This window comes from Seriola aureovittata, chromosome 24 (genome assembly GCF_021018895.1).
Source record: "Seriola aureovittata isolate HTS-2021-v1 ecotype China chromosome 24, ASM2101889v1, whole genome shotgun sequence".
NCBI lineage: Eukaryota > Metazoa > Chordata > Actinopteri > Carangiformes > Carangidae > Seriola > Seriola aureovittata.
In genome coordinates this window covers 2,837,060-2,857,762 of record NC_079387.1, presented here as the reverse complement: position 1 = coordinate 2,857,762, position 20,703 = coordinate 2,837,060, and the positions used below count along the sequence as shown (strand labels likewise).

The following is a 20,703-nucleotide window of genomic DNA, read 5'->3' as shown; positions in this document are numbered from 1 at the left end:
CTCCAAATCCCCTGAATCTCAAAGAACTTTATTACTCTCCCCCAAACTTTGACTCGCATATTGATGATGTTATTGCTAAAAATGACTACATGGATAAATCATATTTTCATATCAAACAAAGCATTTATTGCATATTATTGGTTTAAGGTCAAATTCAGGCGCAGTCAAACAGTTTTTTCACGAGGTATGCATTGTTTAATTTCAGCTTAAATACACTCAAATTCGTATGAACATATTGGAATAACACAGCTTCACACCTAACACAGAGAGTCCATTTGCAGCCCCAAGCATCCAGCACACAAAGAGTCCCTATAAAACCCCCTCTGTGCGTTTACTTCTCCACACCACCACAGCGGTCATGAGCAGGGTGACCAGCACCGGCACCGTGATGAACGGGGCGAGGACGCTGATCGGTGGGTCGTGGAGGAGGCGGCCGGTCAGAGCACAGTCGTGGAAGTAGGCCCGATGAATGTGCATGAAGACGCGGTCGACTATCTGGTTGGGCCAGAAGCAGTCCATCCTCAAGGCCACTTGGTAGGTGCAGTTCGTTAGTCCCTCATATATCCTACAGAGGGCGACAGAGGGAGAAACTGTGTCCAACTCAAAGGTGAAAAGAGAAGAAGAAGCATGAAACGCCAGCTGCTAAGACAAACATCAAGTAGCATGAAGGTTATGGACTTATAGAAATCCCTTCATCTGTCATTTAGATTAACTGAATTTTAGAAAACACAACTCTTCCGACTGAAATCATCTCTGTTTGAAATCATCTCTCAGAGTGGGATCAGGGCAGGAGATTCCTTTTGAGAGGGGGGGCAAAGTAGTGTCTAGAGTTACCAGTGGGTTTAACACAGCTAAATATAACTGCTGGGTGGTAGAGGGCAGAAGAAATGGAGATGCATTCCAACATGGCAGCCACATCACTACAGCACTGCACCATACCAGGAGAGATACTGTTTCCAGATGGCCGCTGTGTTCGACGGCATAGCTGGAGGCCCAACGGCCAAGTGGTCAGGAAGCCGAGTCTCTTAAAGGAAAAATCCACCCAACTTTAACACTCATACATATGTACTTAAGAATATGCAGTGTTAATAGATAGATAGATAGATAGATAGATAGATAGATAGATAGATAGATAGATAGATAGATAGATAGATAGATAGATTGATTGATAGATAGATAGATAGATAGATAGATAGATAGATAGATAGATAGATAGATAGATAGATAGATAGATAGATAGATAGATAGATATTCTTGGTCTTTGAGGAGTTCAGAAGGAGGCAGTTCTTGACGCTCCATTCACTGAAGGCCATTATCAGATCCCTGTACTCCTCTTCCTGCCCGTTCCTGATACGCGCCACAATAGCTGCGTCATCCGAGTATTTCTGGATGTGGCAGGACTCAGAGTTGTATTTAAAGTTGGCTGTATACAGGGTGAACAGGAGCGGAATCAGAACAGTCCTCTGTGGAGCCCCAGTGCTGCTCATCGGACACACACCGTCCGGGCCTGTTGCCTTTCCAGGACGTAGCCTCTTGAGCCCCGCCCTCACCTCCTCCGCTGTAAAGGACAGGAGACTTGATCCAGTGTGGAGGGAGTTGCAGCTGCAGTGTAAGGTTGTGAAGGAGATGCCGTAGGAGAAGCTGCAGCTGAAGCAGTGGGAGAGAAAACAGATGAGGTTGTGTCAAACCTGCTGTAGAACAGGTTGAACTCACTGGCCTGGGTCCACATCACCTGATGTTGCCTGGCTGTTTTTCTCTTCATAGCCAGTGATGGTCCTCATCCTCTTCCACACCTCTCTGGTGTTGCTGTGCTGCAGCTTCCTATCCACTTTCTTTTTGTAGTCCTCCTTCGGCTGCTTTAATCTCCTCTTCAGCTCATGTTGCACACACCTGAGCCTCTCCCTGTCTCCATCCCCGAAGGCCTCCTTTTTCTGGTTGAGGAGGGTCTTGATGTTACTACTAACATAAGTTAATATAGTGTGTGGTACATTCAACCATTATCATCCAACCTATCATGGTCGGGGGGTCCTTGCTGTTATCATTTTCCTCCGGGGTCCAGTGCCTGAATGAGCGGGTATTGCTAGTTTTAGTATTTCTGAGCAAAACATTATAAAAACCGAACGGCCAATTGACTATAAGTCACTTTGGATATAAGCATGAATTACATGATCAGTATGTAGTGGTGTTTTGTGTGTGTGTGTTCCTTGCATTTCAAAATGCTGGTGGATCAGGATTAGGTTTAGAGGTGAGGGTTGATGACAGTTTAGGATTTTAAGAGTGATGCCTGTGGCTATGATTAAGATTAGGATTCAGTTTGGGTGGAGGTTCAAGGTTATGGATATGGAGGTTCTCACAAGTATGATAACACAAATATACAGTATGTGTTCAGCTTCCAGTCAGGGCTCCAGACAAGATGAGTCAAGAGGGGCTGGAGTGTTTCTATCGCTCTGAGCAATACAGCGCGTGTAGGATGATATCAAGTTCTTCTCAAAATATATAATTTGTTTCTGAAGTTTAAAAAGTAACAAGAAAGTCAGAAAGACATCTTGTGTGTGCGCGAGAGGCTGCAAACACATTTATACACACACACACACACACACACTGGCAATTTCCAATTAACAGCTTTGGGCACTAATATATTCTATGATATGAGATTCTGTTAATCTGATTGCAAAAAAAATAAAAAATTTTGGCAAGAAACTCTCCAATGTTTCTTTGACTCATGTTACTAATTTAGAAAATCCTTCAATAGAGGATAATTTGCATCACTGTAGCCTCAGAGCTATCAGTCACATGGCGTAGAGACTGACACGACGGTTGTGGGTGTTTGTAGCAGACAGTATGTGTAGATAAGACATGAAGAATAACTGATCATCACTGGTACACAAAAAAAGAGAAAGAGTACCTGATTACAGTTTTTTCAGCTATCTCCTTTCAAAGAGTTTTTCCTCAGTCGTGTTTACAGACAACCCACAGGGACTGTTTATTTTCTCTTGGAGAAAAACAGCCACGGATCAACAAAAGCACTTGATTGCACAGAAGCAAAGTGTCTGAGAGAAGATGCATCTTTATCTAATAATTCAAGGGCTCATCTAGAGATGAGTGTGACTGAGATACTTTTGTGCTATATTCAACTGAAATACAGAGCAGTAAAGTAGTAGCAGTAAAGCTGCATAATTATCTTTGTTATTATAAACTGTAAATATCCTTGTGATGAATAATATATATGTAATAATATTAATTAGCATCCTGGGGGATTTCTACCACAGTTTACGCTCAGAATAAAATGGGTATATTCACATGAGATCTGAGTGACCTCATAGAACAACACAGTGGATCTAAACTACTCTGGGATTCATGCTGATTGAAGCCTGTGGTTTCACTTAAAAGGACAAACCACTTCAGTTCTATAATTAATTAGACCCTTCTTTCCACTACTTGGTTGACTATGTGATGCGGGCCCTGATAACTCTGTACTGGATTGCTCTGCCGGATAGCATATAGCGTGTGTTGTGGTCGGATCTCTCCTGAGAAACGTCTTCGCTGTCCATATAATTTGTTTGCTGACAAGTGGACAAATTACAAGTGGGAAAAACATTTACAGAAACAAAAAAAAAAGGGAGGGTTTTTAGCTCCACAGATGTAACAGCACAGCTAATTATGATCTATGTAGACGGGCAGGGTTATAACAGCTAGAGGCAGAGTCTGAGACAGCGACCACTGCGGCCACAAGTGGTGAATACAGCTTCGAGGCAGGTTTTCTTTGTCAACACAGGCTACTGGTCACACCAGACAAAGTAAGGCTGCAGCAGCAAAACCCCTGGGTGTATTGAATTTATAAAGCATGCACGTTATTGCCTGTGAATTCAGCTTTTCATGTGTAAGAGGAAGATTGTCTACATTCATCTTTCAAAAGTTACCTTGTGTAGATTTAAGCCCACTGGTCACACTATTATTATTATTATTATTATTATTATTATTATTATTATTATTATTATTATAAAACCGATGGATGTCAATGATGGCATCAAACATTGTTGCATCAAACGCTCTATGTGCCTGTATGATTTTTATATTTTTTTTCATATGATGAGACTGCACACACACACACACACATACACACACACACATGCATACACACAGAGCACCACCACCAGTTACATGCTGGACGAAGAGAGGATGACCGAGTCAGGAGGGAAATCTCTCAGTTTTGACAGTAGCTTTGTCCTGTGGGTGCTGCTCCCAGCTCCTGTCTGACTCATCTTCTGACTGCTGCTGTTGGATGGGAGAAAAAAGCACTTCTCCGAGTCACTGTCTGGCACACACACACACACACACACACACACACACACACACACACACACAGAATACAGTGTCCAACAGCTACAGTGAATGGCCGTGACTAAGTGATGGCGTGAGTGAAAACACAGTACTGCAGGCAAACTAGTTTCGACAGCAGGATGAAGATGTGAAGAAGTGAACTCAACTCAGAGCAACATATTGTGAGCAGCATCAGGCAGAGTCAAAGCAAAAAAGTCTAATAGGGAGAATGGAGGAAAAAAAACATACATTTGATATGATGCTATGTGCTGCCTGAATGTAATGTATTTATTTAGTTAACCATTGAGTACATGCTTCTATATGGAGGAAATACCAGCTTCTTTAAGCAATTAATCATGATTTTCAATCCATTATACTGTGCAAAAAGTAAAACATTATGCTGACATTTAACTCATGAGATAATGTAATCAAATTTAAATTTTACTTTTAGCCATTTCTATGTAAAATAGGTTGGTGACATATCAAATAATAACCCTGTTATTGGTTTCCTATACCAATATCTGTGTGTAATATTGTCGCTCATAAGGAGACCGTGCAGTGCAGGTCAGGTGTCAGGACTGTGTGTGACACTGATGTATTGGGTGATTATGGCGGTAAAATTAAATGTTTTCCCTGGGTGTCGATGGGCAAGAGAGATCAGAGGTATCACTCTGTCTGATTCTAATAAAGCTAAACAAAGATATTGATATTGATCTTCACTCAGAACTTAGAGGTGATTGATAAAATGTCTAAACTGTGACACAGCAAAGTTCTCTGTCAATCTACAGTTGCGAGTTCTGACTGGGAATCAAATGCAACCTGCAGTCACTGATTGACATGAGCTGTTTCATTCATGCGTGGCTACCATCTGACTACAACGTCCAGTGCAGATGTACAGCTCAGGCGCTTCAGCCTGACTCTGCTGGTTGGCTCACTTCACAACCCCAACCTCCTCATGTGGTAAGTTTTGTGGTGTTGTTGATGTATTGGTTGACTCTTAATGATTCTCTCCTGTCAGTAACCTTTTTTTTTTTTTTAAAGGCTTTACCCCCCCTCCTCCTCTTTTTTGCACGTCTCAGTCAGTGAACTCACTCCATTGTGTCGGGCCAGCTGCACCACAGGCCTTGGTCCAGTCCTCCCATGTCGAATTTGAACTTAGCTAAGCAGAGATCATTGATAACCCTCCCGTACACGCCCCTGCTGCAGCCAGACACCGAAGGAAGGACTTGGGCTACAGAGAAAAACAAAGGAGGGAAACAAAGCATTAATTAAGTGAAAAAGGATGTGGGTGATGATTTTATTCTGGTGAGTGAGGAGCAAAACTTTGCATCATTGTAAGGATAGAAATGATTTTATAAAGCACTACAGAGGTTATCTGCTCTGTTTAACTTTAGATAATTAGGCATATGCTTGTTCAACAAACAAGGTCATGTCCTGGCAATGGTAATTCCTATTGGACCGTTTCTTCCCTATTATGCTGTTACTTTCGCGAAGAAAAGATTTTTAATTTGCTGTCGGAGTCCCAATCCCATTTGTTTACTTCAGAGATGTGCGTAAACAGCCTCTTAACGTGGAGGCAGGCCGCAGCCATCCCGCAGGACTCGCTGCTGAATGTAACACCATGAGCGGTACAGTAAGGAGAGGGAGCTTAAGCTGGCGGGAAAGGCCTGTCTGGAAAACAAACAGGTTGTTGTTACGATAGAGAAAGACGGTGAAGCTCGGCCTGCGCCGGCCTGATAAGGGCCGACTGTGTGCCCATTATGTTTGCTCTGTCTCAGCTGGGTTTTGGAGGCTCTGAAACACTCAAAGGAAGACTGAATGTGTTGACATGGGGGTTTCAAAAGAGATGCTAGCAAAAGGAAGAATGTAAGAAATGGATGGGCCCCTCCTGGCGCTGTCCATTAGCTTGTTTATCACCCACAGAGTTGAAGGGATGTTATGTGTCACCTGTCTGTTTGCTGGCAACAGCTGGTGGCAAAATCTGACATTCTGGCATTCAGATTTCCCTCTCAACTTGGCTGCTAACCAGCGATGCATTCACATTCCATTTTCCAGGAAAATCAAACTAGCAAACCACCACAGCAGAGTTATAGCTGGAGGTTTGCACTCCACCGACTTTTATCCCTGTTTCGGGGATAGGAAACATCCATCAATCTACCAGAAGTAATCAATTCAATCTGCAATTCCAGGGCTCAATATTTATGGAATTTTTAAAAAGTGATGCTCATGAATATGAGATGATCCATTTAGCTCAAATGTCAGTCGTGTTTAGCCCCCTGCTGCCCCCCACCCCCCCCACCCCCTGAAAAGGAGCTCATCAAAAAGCCTCATCGAGAGAGGAGAGTGTTGAAAGCAAACCTACCCTTTTTATACCACAAACATGTCGGGAGTTGGGAACCACACTGCAGCACTGATGACACAAATATGTTTCTGTACGTGTTATAATCGTGTTTTGGCAGCAGCTTTAAAACCCTCCGAACAACCTGTTGAACTTCCTCTCTGTGCTGCAGGTCACACAAACCCCATCAGGACAAAGTACATTTACTCAAGATGTACTCAAGTACAGTTTTCTGGCTCTTGTATTTTACTTGACTTTCTCCGTTTCATGTTACTTTAGACTTTCACTTGTCTTATTTCATTCATCTATATAGATACTAGTTACCTCAGAAGTTAAGATTTTACATACAAGGCACATGATTAGCTCATAAAGTAAGATGAATTGTTATAAATTAAACCACCTGAAACTGGATGAAATGATATAATAAGCTTCATCTTCATAGTAACAAATGCTCCTTATACTCGTTGATGCATAACAAGGGCATTTTGTCCTCTTTGAGACCTTTTCTTATGATATTTAATTAGATTTTGCTCATAATACTCAAGTAAAAGTTGATGCATAACCTGTAATTAAACTGTATTTTGCAGTGTGATGTTGCTACTTATTCTCTACACCACTGACCTGAGAAGAAACATGTACAGGTACAATGCATAGTCCAAATTGTACATGCAACAACAACAATAAAAAAAAAACGCAATATCAGGGATGGGATTACAGTGAACTCAAATCATGTCTGAAATGTATGATACTATGTTTAAGCTATAAAGGATAGTTTGCTCACTTATTCTTCACAAAACCTCAAAATTACCCAAATAAAAAATCTACATAAAACATCCAGAAACTTTAAACCTCAAACACCTCACCACCACAAACACTCACCTGCCATCAACAACACAAGCCCTGCTTTCAGGAGCGACGCACTCTCCAGTGCCATGCCGAATACAACCTCCAAGACACGCTCTGCTCACTCCCTGGAGATCAGCTGCCCATATCTCATTCTTCCCTCCGCTATGCAAGCCAAAGCCACTGATAGAGGGAATACACCACGACGTTACAAAATAAAAATAAAAAAATGAACCGCAGCTCAGGGTGTGCGGGCAGCGAGAAGGCGCCAACTGATTGTGCGTAGAAAGCCCCTTGACCTTCCACAGTGGGCAGCCTCCTTCCCCCTTAGCGGCCCTAATCATAGAAGCTCAGCCTGTCATCTGATCCCCTTGTCCTGCAGCTTCCAGCGTGGAGCTGCTCACAGGGGACAAAACAAAGTCAAACACCAAAATGAGTGCAGCCGTAAAGAACTCAGGGAATCACTGCAAGAAAAAAAAGTCTAATTATAATATGTATCGCCTTCATTTACAGGCATATTATATAAATATCAAAACATATGGGAATAGTGGAGATAAAATTAAAAAAAGATGTAAAATCTCTCCATAAATTCTCATCTGCAAACACTCATCCCTTGTGACCGTGAGTGTAAATTGTTTTTATGTTAAGTCAACCATTTTTTATTTTTTTAGTTAAGTTAGTTAAATTTATAAAGTCAATAGACCCTAATTAGCTCAAGGGCAATTAAAAAATGAATAATTTGTGTTCACTTTACATAACGAAAACACAAAACTACAATAGGACTTGCAGAGTTATGCTGAGTACACAGTTAAAAAAAAAAAAGGTCAAAGCAACACTATATTTTAATGTGTACACCACGTTATGTTTGCGTTTAATGAACATAAAAATAAACGCTAAATGCTCAAAACCCTTTTTTTGTTGTGTGATGTGTGAAGGAAAATTCTATCAAAGCTCATGCGATACAGTTATTTCATCTGAGGTGTACTTATAACATTCATGCTACTGTGCAGCGCTAAGCTAAGAGTTCTGCATGCAAACCGTTTCAAACGTGGAGTGAGTAAACATATATATATATATATATATATATATATGTATGCATTATAGATTAAAATTCTGCAGGAAACTATGATATTGAAATGCTGAGTCCCTGTAGGAATGCTTTTTATTTATTCATCTTTTTTTTCTTACTATATGAATGCCTCAGCATCAAGAGCAGATATCACATTATACACTGACCTCTTATTTTGTACAGATGTCTGAGGCATGTACAATTTGGATCTATAATGTGCACCAGAGGCCTACTGTAAGATCACACATCGTAAGATTCATTATAGGTTTTTAATTAAAGTCCTTTGAGTCACATTTCCCCGCATCACTTATTTATTATCTGTAATGGATTACTTGGAATACCTGCTTTCAGTGTGAGCCAATCGAAAACCTCGAGGTGGACAAGATTCCCGTTTTCATGTCACACGTCACGTCATATCGGCCCAGATCTCACGTCACTAATTGAATGTTTTATCTGCAACAAAAAGCCAGAGCGACGTTCATCAGTATTCTTAAGGCTGCTCTGCCTTGTGCTGCCACCCAGTGCTGGTGCGCATGTGAGAGAGTGATCCCACGAGTCAAACAAGTTTTTCTATATATAACACAGTGTGTGGAACAAAAGCCTTCAAGTTCATAGTTTAGATGGTGTTTATCTTGGATTTTAGCACGAGAAACCTTCAGTCTATAAAAGCATGCATAATATCTTGAATGAAAAGATTCTATGTTCACACACACACACACACACACACACACACACACACACACACACACACACACACACACACACAAACACACACACATTTTAACATTGGTTTACGTGTTTTTCTAAAGGCATACGTGCTTAACTTTATTGATATGATATATTGATATATTGATTGATATTTCATTTAAAGGAAGAATCATTTGCCAACATCACGACAGCGCTGCAGTTTCTGTTCAAGAATGATGATAGCTGGGGGTTTTACGGTGACCTTGTAGCCTTTGGTTGAATGCTCATGGATATTTGAGGAAGATACAAGGTCAAATGTTATTTTATGATCCCTAACAGCTCCATGATTCATGTGAGCTGCACTGAAAAAAAAGGCTCAAACTGGAGTAATTCTGGGAAATATCCCCTAGAGAGCAGCAGAGGACACTGAATGAACCCTCTGTTTGGCACTGAGGGGACATTTGAAGGAGCATCCCGGTGCCTTTAGCACCCCTGCTGCCTCGGCTGTGGAGTCATCTTGTCATAGAGCCAGGTATGCAGGAGTTTTCACTTTACATGGGTCACAAATCAATATCTCCTTTGTCTTCGCTGATTTGCCAGCTCGTTTCATATCCTCACATCCGTCCACAAACCAAAAAGCCAGGGAGCAGGATAAGGTACACAGGCTTGTAAAATGAGCGGCCCTGAAAATGGTATATTGCTGGAGCCATTCTGTTCATTGCAGCCCATTTGGACAAGCATCATCAAAGTTTACAGCCTTCCACGGTGGATATGTGCAGAGGCTGACCCTGCTGGCACCGCAGGAAACTTTTCCGATGTTACTATAAGTCTGTAATATCCACTTAAGTCACTGTAATGTCTAATTTATCACTATATTGCTTTGTAATTGTAATCAATAGGCTGTGAAGCCACTAATGAAATGTGACTTTAAATTATGATCATTACACAACAACAACAACAACAACAACAAAAGTATTCTGTTTTGTTTCTTGCAACACACAAGGTAACAAGTCGAGCTCCACACCATCCAGCGGGAAACCAAAACACAATCTGCTCCTGACAGGTGCATTGACAGCAGCAATGAACCCTAATAGCCAATCAGGAGAGGTGATAAGTGAGGTGGGCGGATTTCCAAAAAGGAGACAAACCGCACTAAATCTTTTGGATCGCCCGTTTAATTGGCTGATTGAGGTGTCAATCACACCAAAGAGGCGTGCTCAGAGCCCCCCCTCCTCCTCCTTACCTTCCCAACACACACGCACTCCACCCCCTCCCTCCCTCCCTCCCACCCCCCAAGCCACCGGCGCTATGGCAGTGTGAGGAGTAAATGGCTCAGAGTATCCGCGGTGGAAACCGACCTAAGCACTGGTCTGGGAACCGATAAACAAACACAGCAACGCGCGTAAAAGCTCTCCACGGTGCTGGTTCTGGGAGCGCACGGAAACTGTGCCAATTGTCCAATAAGCCAAGAAGACACGGGAAGGGGTTTTTTTTGGGGGTTTTTTTTTTTCTTTCTTTTTTGGTTGTTTCTTTTCGTGCACGTGAACAACGAGGATATCTTAATTGGACATGTGAGTTACTGGAGTTAACAAGACAAGTAGCCTTTTCCAAGATGAAGTTCCCCGCTTGCGTCCTCGTCACTCTGGTGTTGATCCGATCGAGTGCAGCACAGTCAGGTGAGTGACTGGATGCCCGTCTCTGATCCTGGGTCAGACTTCAAAAAGCACGGGTGAAGTGAGGGTCCAAGCTACCCCCCCCCCCCCCCCCCCTCTAAAAAAAAACCCTAGCTTTCTAGTCTGTCACAAACCTTTACCCAGAGGCAGAACAGTGAGGGATTTGTTTGCTGAATGATAATGAATTGACATCACAGTTGTTTTCTTAGCTTCGACGTCGCCGCCACAAACTTGACACAACTTCACATCCGCACGCGCTGATGCTGATGTGAATCATCGCGGCGAGACTCGCTCGCACCGGCAGTAAACTGTGAGATACAGCAGCCTCTGGGCTCTGCGTAAAAAGCTCTCCAAAACTCCCCTCCTTATATTTGCCCCCACCCCCCCTTTCAATTTAGATATGAAGCTTATCAGAGCCACATTTTCCAGCTTCGTTTGAGCGCCCGGTTTGGTCAGTCTTTTCTTTCTTTTAGAATTCACGGAAAGAAAGCGACTCTGTCATGTCAGCCCGGCTCGTTTCATATTGTCCCTTAAATATGAACGAATGCGTCGCCCGTTTTAATTTAATTCCCCCCAAAGCGGACATTGATAGACCGATGGCTGCGGCTATTTGCGCTAATTTGTATTGAATTGAGCTCGGTTGCACCAGTGGCACAGCTTTTTTTTTTTATTTCATACTGTCTTTGAATAATTTAGATGTAGCAGATACACTGAAGGGCTACACAGGCAGTGGGAAAACATCTCGCTTTCATCATGTGGACCCCTGTGGTGTCAATCCCCGGACGAAAAATCACTTTAATGTTCCTGCAATATTTCTATATAAGCTTGTAATGCGTCCGAGGCACTCAATAGTCAATTTTTAGTGAAGTTAATGACGTTTTTATTTATGTGTTAGCTCTCTTTTTTTCCCCTCTGGCATCCCTGTAGGATATTTACTGATAGTGTTTCTGTGATATTTGCTCTTGCAACATGTAACATTTGAGGTTTCACCACTTTTCTGTGTGATGTTTTGTCCGTGAAGCAGAGAACCTCACTTGCTGTTTATCCAGGAGAATAACAGTGTCAGGCTTTGAAGCTGAGAAATTGTGCTGTTGAACTTTTTCAATCAGCTTTTGTTCAGACTTTCTGATCAATAATGGCTTTAATGTGGTCTACTATTCTGTTTGGTTAGGAGTGTGGTGTAATATCTCCTTGGGAATGATAGCAGACTATGAGATGCACTTGACTTATTTGCACAGTAATATGTTATGTTTCACTTTTGGGCTGATAACCAGTTGCCAGAATCTGCCTTCCTAATTGAAGTAATCAAGCGTTGGCAAGGAAATGCCAAACCGGAAAAAAAAACAAATACACACACACACACACACACACACACACACACACACACACACACACACACACACACACACAAGCAGAAACACACTGAGGAGTACAGGAGAGTTTGTGGATTGATGTTCAGAGGTGAATTTGGCCATCGCCCAACTTCCCTGAGGCACAAATGGGATTCCAGGATGCTTTTCTTCCCGCCTCCAAGGACAGGTCGAGATTTGGCTCGATCCTCTGGTGGTTTGTGGTTCTCAGGCAGAGAGCTGGAGACACAAACACACACCCACTCACACACACACACACACACACACACACACTCCCCCGCTGGCTCTTGTGTGGATCTTGGATGGAAGGCGCTGAATGCTGACTATTAAACAGGAGTGGATGGATGCACGGATGGATAGGTGACAGGCGGGATGAATGGAGAAGAACAGCAGCACGCTCAGTGGCTTATTTATTCTCTATGCATACACTCCCATCCAAGATATTTGTGATGCAAATTCTGGCCAAGAATCTGAGCTATGCCTCTTGGGAAGTTCATTGTGTGTGGGTTTTAGTGGGTGTATAATGAGATATGTGTGTGACCCTAACCATCCACTCTTTTGTCTCGCTTTCAATTAATCTTCCTATTGTAGTTTTTAAAAAATCCACACCACATGTCATTCTTATGAGCTGAAGTTAAGTGAAGGCCAGAGATGCTCACTTGAGCTGCGTTTAACACGGTGATTGAATCTGTCTGCTCCCGCTGCGAGACAAATGTCTGCCGAGCTGCGTACACTGAGCCGTGCGTGTGTGTTTACATGATGTACAGTGCGAGCACACGTGTGCCAAGCATGGAGGTGTCCACACCGTCAGCGACTTGATTGATGCCGAGCTCTACTCCGACTGACTGTTGGCAGTGTGACGGGGATCTGGCTGCGGTTCGTGCAGAGGCACGGCCCCGCTGCAGAATCGTATTAATCTTCATTTCATTTCAAATAAACAGAAAAAGGGGACTGATTCAGAGCGCAGGATTTTCCCAACCGATGAGTTCAAGTCTTCATTAGTAGATGCAATTGATTCTAAAAATCAAGGCTGATTAACTTTCTCATCCTTTTTGGATTTGCCAGGCACATTGGGTCATGAAGCAAAAGTCCAACTCTTGGAAGGTAAACAACACAAAAAAAATCCAAACTGTTACTCCAGGGCCAAATTTCCCTCAACACTACGATCTAAAGGAAGTCGATTGTGTTGCTTTCAGTGGGATAGTGGGTGCAACTAATGATTATTGTCAATATTGATTAATCATTTCATCTAGAAAATGTGAAAAAAACCTGTCTGTTATAATTTGCCACAGTAAAAAGTGATGCATTCAGATTAGAGAGAGGCTTGGGTCGCATATTTCTGTCCCAACCCGAGTCAGAGAGTAGTATCCGAGCCGGAGCCGAATCAAGGCCGTGGTCACAGCTTGCCTTATAAATATCATTTCATATAAAAGCATCAAATCGTCAGGTTGGACTTGGAAAAACAATCAAGTATCAAAAACGCTGCCATTAATTCTCTGTTGACCGACTGATGTCAACATTGTTCTGAAACTGCACTCGATACGTATTTGAAAACTCTCTAAAAAAAAAAAAAAAAAGTGTAGTATTGAGTCCGCCTTTGCAGTTTTTTTTTTTTGTAGTCTTTGGCCAAATCGATCTTTCTTTAGCTTCCTGATGTTTGGGAGTCACATTTTCGAATTTTTCACTTCAGGTGCTTCCTCTGTCTGGAGAGCTCATATTAAAACGCCACATCAAAGGTGGTGGTATTCCCTTGAACAACCGACTTCTCTGCAGGGCTCGACAGGGAGAATCTCTGGTATTTAACTTGTGAGGATGAGATCCTCTTCTCAGTTTTTGATTGAGGGTAAAAAAAAAAAAAGACAGTTCTCACAGACAATTCCCACCTTTTGCACCTTTTTAAATGAAGCTTGTACCAGTTGTTTCATCATCCTCTGTTTGTCTCCTCGGTGAAACAAACATTTTAATTGCCCAAGCTCCTGAGTGTGCATGACAAATGCTGCATTCACGTGTGGGCGCGTGCGTGTGTGTGCGTATGTGTGCGTATGTGTGTTTGGTTGACATTTAAAGATGTGCTCTCCTGTGAAATGGCCAGGGGAGGAAGGGGCAGCGGGAAGGGAACCCGGTGAATGCCAGTATCAAATTACAGGGCATCCGTGAGCTGGCACACACTGAGCTGGCTGAGGCTTTGTAGAAGACTGGCGGAAATGAGAATTTATTACAAGCTAATTAAGCTTTTTTGATAGCATCAGTCTAGACCGCGAGCCCTTTATTTGACAGCATGAGAGATGAGGGGGGTGACGGAATTCAATCTTGCTCTAAATGAGTCAACATTGCTATCATAACTTGATATCTGCCAGGCTTAACCCGCGCCAGGCTTTTTGCTGGATGTAAGTCAAATATGCTGTGAACGTTTGTGACGAGCCGATGGAGATCTCTGTGTTTTCACTGCATTCATCAGTGTCTTCCGGTGAAAGGGACAGAGTCGGAAAATAAAATATGGCCTGTTTGGACACGAGAATAATAATTACAGTTCAGTGGGGGGTGGGGTGGGGTGGGGGGGGGGCATGGAGGTGTGGGCTGCTATTTGCTTCCTCTTGTCATAGCTGGACAATCCCAGTGAGCTCAAGGGGAAGCCTTAAAAATGACTATGTGATGCGTGTAGGGATGAGGTGAGGGTGGGGTGGGGGGGTGGGGTGGGGGGTGATGGAATGCTTTCCCAAGGCCTGAGACAGCAGTACACTACCTCTCGTGGTACTCGCCGTCTGAATCAGCGCTCAGATTATTATCTGCACGGGCCGAACAAAGATGATGCTTTTCTCTCTGTGGGGTGGGTGGGTGGGTGAGTGGGTGCGGGGGGTGGGGGGGGGGGGGGTGGGGGCAATGTCGTTTTGTCTCCCACTTTCTCTTCCCAGGCATTCGAAAAGCGATGCGGGCGACATCATGTGCCTCTTTGCTTGACATTTTGTTTGCCCGCCGGCTGTACAGAGGGGCTTCTGTTCTTCGAGCTCGCAAAGCCAGCCAAATATTTACATGAGGAATCACAACTGCGCAGCATGCAAAGGAAAACTTCCAAGACTTGGGTGGAGAATATCGGCTTTATTTGGCCTCTGTAATCATCCCCGACTCGTCTTGCTCTACTCTCTCCGTCTCCGGCGCTGCGTTTGGCCGGGCAGACTTTTGAACCCACATGCCTTTGCTGCCTAATGATGAGCGGGGTTGGCTTTGGTTGTGCCGAGGCGTCTGGTGCCAACTCCTAGTGTGAGTTAGATTGGCCAGTCTGGCACAGATGTCCCCTTTCAGGAGGACTGAGATCTCACTCGCACACAGAAAACACAGTCCACGCATGCACAGGGATCCACTGTAAACACTATTCTATCTACACACTCTCTGTTCATCTCTTCTTGCATGCTTGTCTTCTTCTTGGCATCTTACTTTTTCTCACACACACACACACACACACACACACACACACACACACACACACACACACACACATACACAGACACAAAACACACATACACGCTCAAGTTGTGTAAGTTCATTAAGGTGAAGGGGCAGCGGAAGCCTTGTTGAGTGGTTTTTAAGTGCAAGGAAGCTTCCTCATTATTTGCTTGAAGTACAAATCTACTTTTAGTGTTGTTCTGAATTCTCTCTCTCTCTTTCACACGCTCACACACTCACTCACAAACACACACACACACACACACACACACACTGCATGACCCAGGAAAAGAAAGGACAGGAAAGACAGAGGATTTTTTTTTTCTCTCTCTTTAGTTTCTTCTAGACCACTGGAGGGTTTGTTCGGCCCGCCACTTGTAATTCCACTCAGAGAGAAATGCCTCCATCCTGCGTCACACACACACACACAACACACACAGATCCTGCCCAGCAGTGCGGGCTTGCTCACACCACTTCAGAGTTTCTCTTTTCATATAAGAACCTTTCTTTTACTTTGACTTTTATTTTATTAGCTCTCCACTAAGTTTTTCACACATTTGTCATTTCTTTTCCCTTTTCTCTGTCGGTTGCCTTAAATCTGCTTCTCACACACACACACACACACACACACACACCGTGCCTCCTTCCTGCTCTCATCCATTCACACCCCTCATTGTATTTCTGGTTTATTTCCCTACTCTGTTTTCTCTGTCTTTCACTCCCTCTGCTTTTCTTCCCTCTTTTAACAGCTTTTTATTTCCTCTCCTTTGTCCTTCCCTCTCTCCCTTCCTCCCTCCCTCCCTCCTTCTCTTACTCACTTACTCACTCACTCACTTACACACACACATATCTGCACACACACACACCTCCCTCTGTCTTTCGTTAGCCTTGTGAGCGCGGCTGTCACTAAGCACACAGGGAGAATGGAAAACAGCCCCCCCCCCCCTTTTAATTACGACACCCAATTTGTTTCACGGACAACATGCTGTCGGTGGCTCCCTCATACACCAATCAAACTGTCATTGACATGCTTACATGCATGTATGTGTTTCTGTGCGTGTGTACTTCCAGGCTTTTGAGCGTTAAAGCCTTTTGAAGGGAGGTTTAGCTGCTGATTTTGTGTCCAGGCTTTTGGTTTACAGTTTATATCCTGAGTCTGGGTGTGTTTAAGATGAATGTACATCTTAGTCATGTAGATCTGGCAGTGTTAGAGAAAAGACAATAATCATCCATGTGCAAATTTTTCCTTGGCCGGCTTTTCAGAGTGTGCCTGATCAGAATACAGAAGAACCATTAAACTTAAAGAAGTAGAAAGTTTCCAGGGGCATGATATTAATATAATTAAGACACTAAGTGTTGTTTTACTTCTCTTAAGCAGGAATTAAATACAATAAATTCAATCTAATTGTGCAAATCAAGCGGGTAATGGCATTTTATGGTACAGCAAAGTGCTGAACTGACAATTGCGTAGATTAAAATATTAAATTATGGCGATCATCACTTAAACTTGGATGAACTGACTTTTTGGTCACTTGGGGGCAGCACCACAAGCTGTAAACATTCAAGTTATTAACTTGAACATGCTAGAAAACATGATGGCACCTGGTTAATGTTGTTTTTGTCTGCACCGACTCCTGAGCCACATATCTGGCTCTTTAGTAGCAAAATGCTTTGCTATCGTCATATGATTCTTACAGGGAATCAGCGCATTATCCACCTTGGGATATACATATAGTGTGCATATGCGTCCCCTTGTGCATTTGTGCTTGTATAGCTATAAAAGTGTTGGCTTTAGATTTACATTTGCTGTGCCGTGCTCAGGCACCAGGCCAACGCAGGAAGTGGGACAGTGTTCCGCTTCCTTTGATTGGCAGCGCTTCTTTGGCGAAGCGAGATCAAGTGCCATCGACTCCCGTCTTTCACTACAAGTCTGGGCTTTTTCGTTTACTTCCTTTGCCTTCTCTCACTTGCTTTCTGTCTTGTTTCTCACTGCAGCACAATGGAAGGTATTAGAAGCATAATAGATTTTTTTTTTTTTGTTCTGTAACCTTGACAAAGGCTTGCGTTTTAATGAAAGTCTGTGAAAAGAGAAATGATCACTGGTCTCTAATCCCTCATCTATGCGCGTGTCGATCCGGCAAGTTGGCCACGACCTGTAGATTTGTTTCTCTACCTCCGTTGAATTCTCTCTCTCTCTCTCTCTTGTGATGTCATTACACACTACACACTCATATACACACCTTCACATATACACACCAACTCGTCTGTCTCATATTTGTATCTTGCTGTAGTTAAAAACCCAGTTATTTTCAACGTTTGTCATTAATTTACTCCCTCTCTCAGTGTGTGTGTGTGTATGTGTGTGTGTGTAGTCAAGCCCGCCTGCTGCATTGTGTGTGCTAATCCCTGTTAAGATATTCACGGCAGCTAATCTGTTTAATTACACTACAAATTAAGGATATTTACTGTTCCAAGACTTTTATGCGACACCCGCCTTAATCAGGGCCTTAATCTGTTTGGCACTGTGCGAGTGTGTATTACTCTGTGTGTGTGCATGACTGTGTGTGTTTGTGATTGATACTCTGTATGCCTAGGCATGTGTGCCTTTGTGTCTATCAAGCTATTTCTGCCAAAGTCGCTGTGCTTTAATTCTTTCTCTGAATATTTGCCCGGAACCAAAAGAAAAGAAAAGAAAAGAAGAGATTATTGTGTTTTTCCAGTCGTCTTGGTGGCAGAGAAAGGCGTCATTTACGAGGATTAAAATGTAATATCGCTGATATGTTGTTATAGTGTTTAAAGGACACCAGCTCAGATCCACAGGAGCGTGTGTCAGATCCACGTTCAGTTAATTCAACAAGATTAAGACTGTGTTTGAAACATGGAGTCATGCTGTGTTTTTATGTCAAGGGCAAAATAATGAAAGGGGGTGTGTGTATGTGCATGCACGTCTTAACACTTGTAGGAGTTTTTTCTGTATTTATTGTGGCCACAGAAGATGAATTTTCATTGGCTTCCAAAAAAAAAAAACAACATAATTTTCATTGTTTAATTTTGTGTTGAATTGTGGTAATATTTAAAAAGGGAAAGTATACTTAAAAAACATGGTTCCAGTTTTAAGAACTTATGATGATATGAAAACATAACAAATTCAAATAAGAGTAAGAATTAGTCAAGGAGTCTCTTGGGATTTATTTTAGGAATGGAGTTGTATGTGTAATGACCTTTTTATGGCCCTGAATTCAGTCTTTAAGGTGCTTCCATCCATGCTGTGCCTAGATAGTTATATTGGGTTATGAAAGCAGAAATAGTTCCCTTTTGGTAAAAATAGTGAGTCAGAGGGGCTTGTTGGGAGTAATACAGCATATCCCAGGGGGGAGCTTTGCTTGAGAAGACGAGTTCTGGGTTAGAGATGCCTTCAGACTTTGGACGTTGTGGAGAAGTGATTCTTCTCCAACTGACGGCAGTATAATAACCCTATTAGCATTCTGGTCTGACATCAAACTGTAAAAGAATAAGAAGGCAAGCAACTGCGGGCGCAGCAACAGGTCCACAGCGACTTATGGAGGGCAAAAAAAGATGGCCAGGCCAGGTGCATGGAGACATTTTTTTTCACCGCGGAGCACTGAGGAGAAGTCACGGACGACTGAAGGCCGTGGGCCGAAGAGCGTTTCATATAAAAGATCTACAACAGACTTCAGGGTGAGTGAGTTCCAGCTGTTAGCTATTTGTTAACACGTTATACAGCGTTCATGTCGTGTAGTGTCATCGTTACTGTTAGTCAACCGTGATTGTTGACATTCACCGTGGCAAAGGGCTAACATTAGCTTGTTTAGGCTAACATAGCGGCAGTTAGCACGCTGCTGTCCTTAGCATTCATACTGTCACAATATAACGCTGACTCACGAATGAATATTCATTAATATTTATTGAAATTAATTTTTCACCAATGTGTCACCGTGTATATTAATTTAAACTGCTGATTGCACACTGTGTGCAGTTAGCAGTGAGACGAGCACGTGTCTTCAGAATCGTGGAATTTCATTACCATTAGTATCAACTACTAAATGTCTGGTATGGTGAGAGGCCTTGTTCTGTGGAGACAAAGCTGTCTTCACTTGGAAGTTTGTTTATTGAGATTTAAGATTTATTTTAATTTGACTTTGATGTGGTGTGAAAAGATTTGTGATGTTTGGTTAAATTTGCCTGGGAGGACTTGTTTGTCCTTGTGTATGTTGGTTGTATTTTCAAGTCAGCATAATAGTTTTATGCACCTGCTGTATAAGCAAGCCTGTGTAAGGGTGTGTGTGTGTGTGTGTGTGTGTGTGTGTGTGTGTGTGTGTGTGTGTAGCCTATGCGAGTGTGGGAAGTTCTAATTTGCAAATATGTAAACGTACAGTATGTAATATGTTTACATACAGTATTTGCAAATCCATGCATACTGTATGAGATTCAAGTGGTGTGTGTGTGCGCGCCTGTGTGTTCAGATGGGGCACGTTGTCCTTTTTAAGCGGCCCCTCCTGCGACGGTGACCTGTAATAAATGAGTGGGCGCGAGAAAGTGGCAGCCATGACAGCTGACTGGGGACGGAGGGAATAGAAAGAGGTGGAGGTGTGTGTGTGGAGAGGAGTGTGTGTTTGAGAGAGATGGAAGACAAAGCGAGACAAAGCGGAGTGTAAAAGAGATGGAAAGTCTCTTAGGATAGATAAGGAGCGAGCATGAGAGGATGAGGGGAAGACAATGGAAAGAGAGAGGAGTGCAATAATGAAGGATTGTGGGTCGGTCGGTGAGGAACAATACCTTGACCAAAGGTGGAGACTCTGTCTCTGCAGACACTTGTTCTTCTTATCCTCATTACCCCCCCCCCCCTTGTTTTTTTGTCTCTGTGAAGTCACCTTGCAGTCCAGTAGATATATGGCTGCTCCTTTGGTTGGTTTAAAGGTACATAAAACTCACGTAGGAGAA

At 42.9% G+C, this 20,703-nt stretch overlaps 2 protein-coding genes across 4 annotated transcripts in view; one reads left to right on the top strand and one right to left on the bottom strand.

Moving 5' to 3' along the window:
- Nucleotides 1-103: 103 nt before the first annotated feature.
- LOC130165622 (receptor activity-modifying protein 1-like) lies at nt 104-7,841 on the bottom strand. Its single transcript, XM_056371042.1, has 3 exons — nt 7,538-7,841; nt 5,413-5,551; nt 104-565 (listed from the first exon to the last, which is right to left on the bottom strand). The coding sequence occupies exons 1-3, from the start codon at nt 7,590-7,592 to the stop codon at nt 310-312; spliced, it is 450 nt and encodes a 149-aa protein (XP_056227017.1). The 5' UTR covers nt 7,593-7,841; the 3' UTR covers nt 104-309.
- A 2,728-nt stretch (nt 7,842-10,569) lies between these two features.
- The window catches only part of LOC130165228 (receptor tyrosine-protein kinase erbB-4-like), a 220,736-nt gene continuing 210,602 nt past the window's right edge, over nt 10,570-20,703 (top strand). For all 3 annotated transcript variants that reach the window (XM_056370290.1, XM_056370291.1, XM_056370289.1), the window contains exon 1: nt 10,570-10,933. In XM_056370290.1, coding sequence (XP_056226265.1) covers nt 10,870-10,933 — 64 coding nt within the window. In that variant the 5' untranslated portion in view covers nt 10,570-10,869. The remainder of the gene's footprint in view (nt 10,934-20,703) is intronic.

Bases quoted from the DNA above. Each gene is read 5' to 3' on its own strand.
- LOC130165622 (XM_056371042.1), bottom strand. From the start codon at position 7,592: ATGGCACTGGAGAGTGCGTCGCTCCTGAAAGCAGGGCTTGTGTTGTTG. The intron at 5,552-7,537 runs GTGAGTGTTTGT...TTTTCTCTGTAG, and splicing joins GCTTGTGTTGTTGATGGCAG to CCCAAGTCCTTCCTTCGGTG. The intron at 566-5,412 runs GTGAGTTCACTG...CGCCCTCTGTAG, and splicing joins AGCTGGCCCGACACAATGGA to GATATATGAGGGACTAACGA.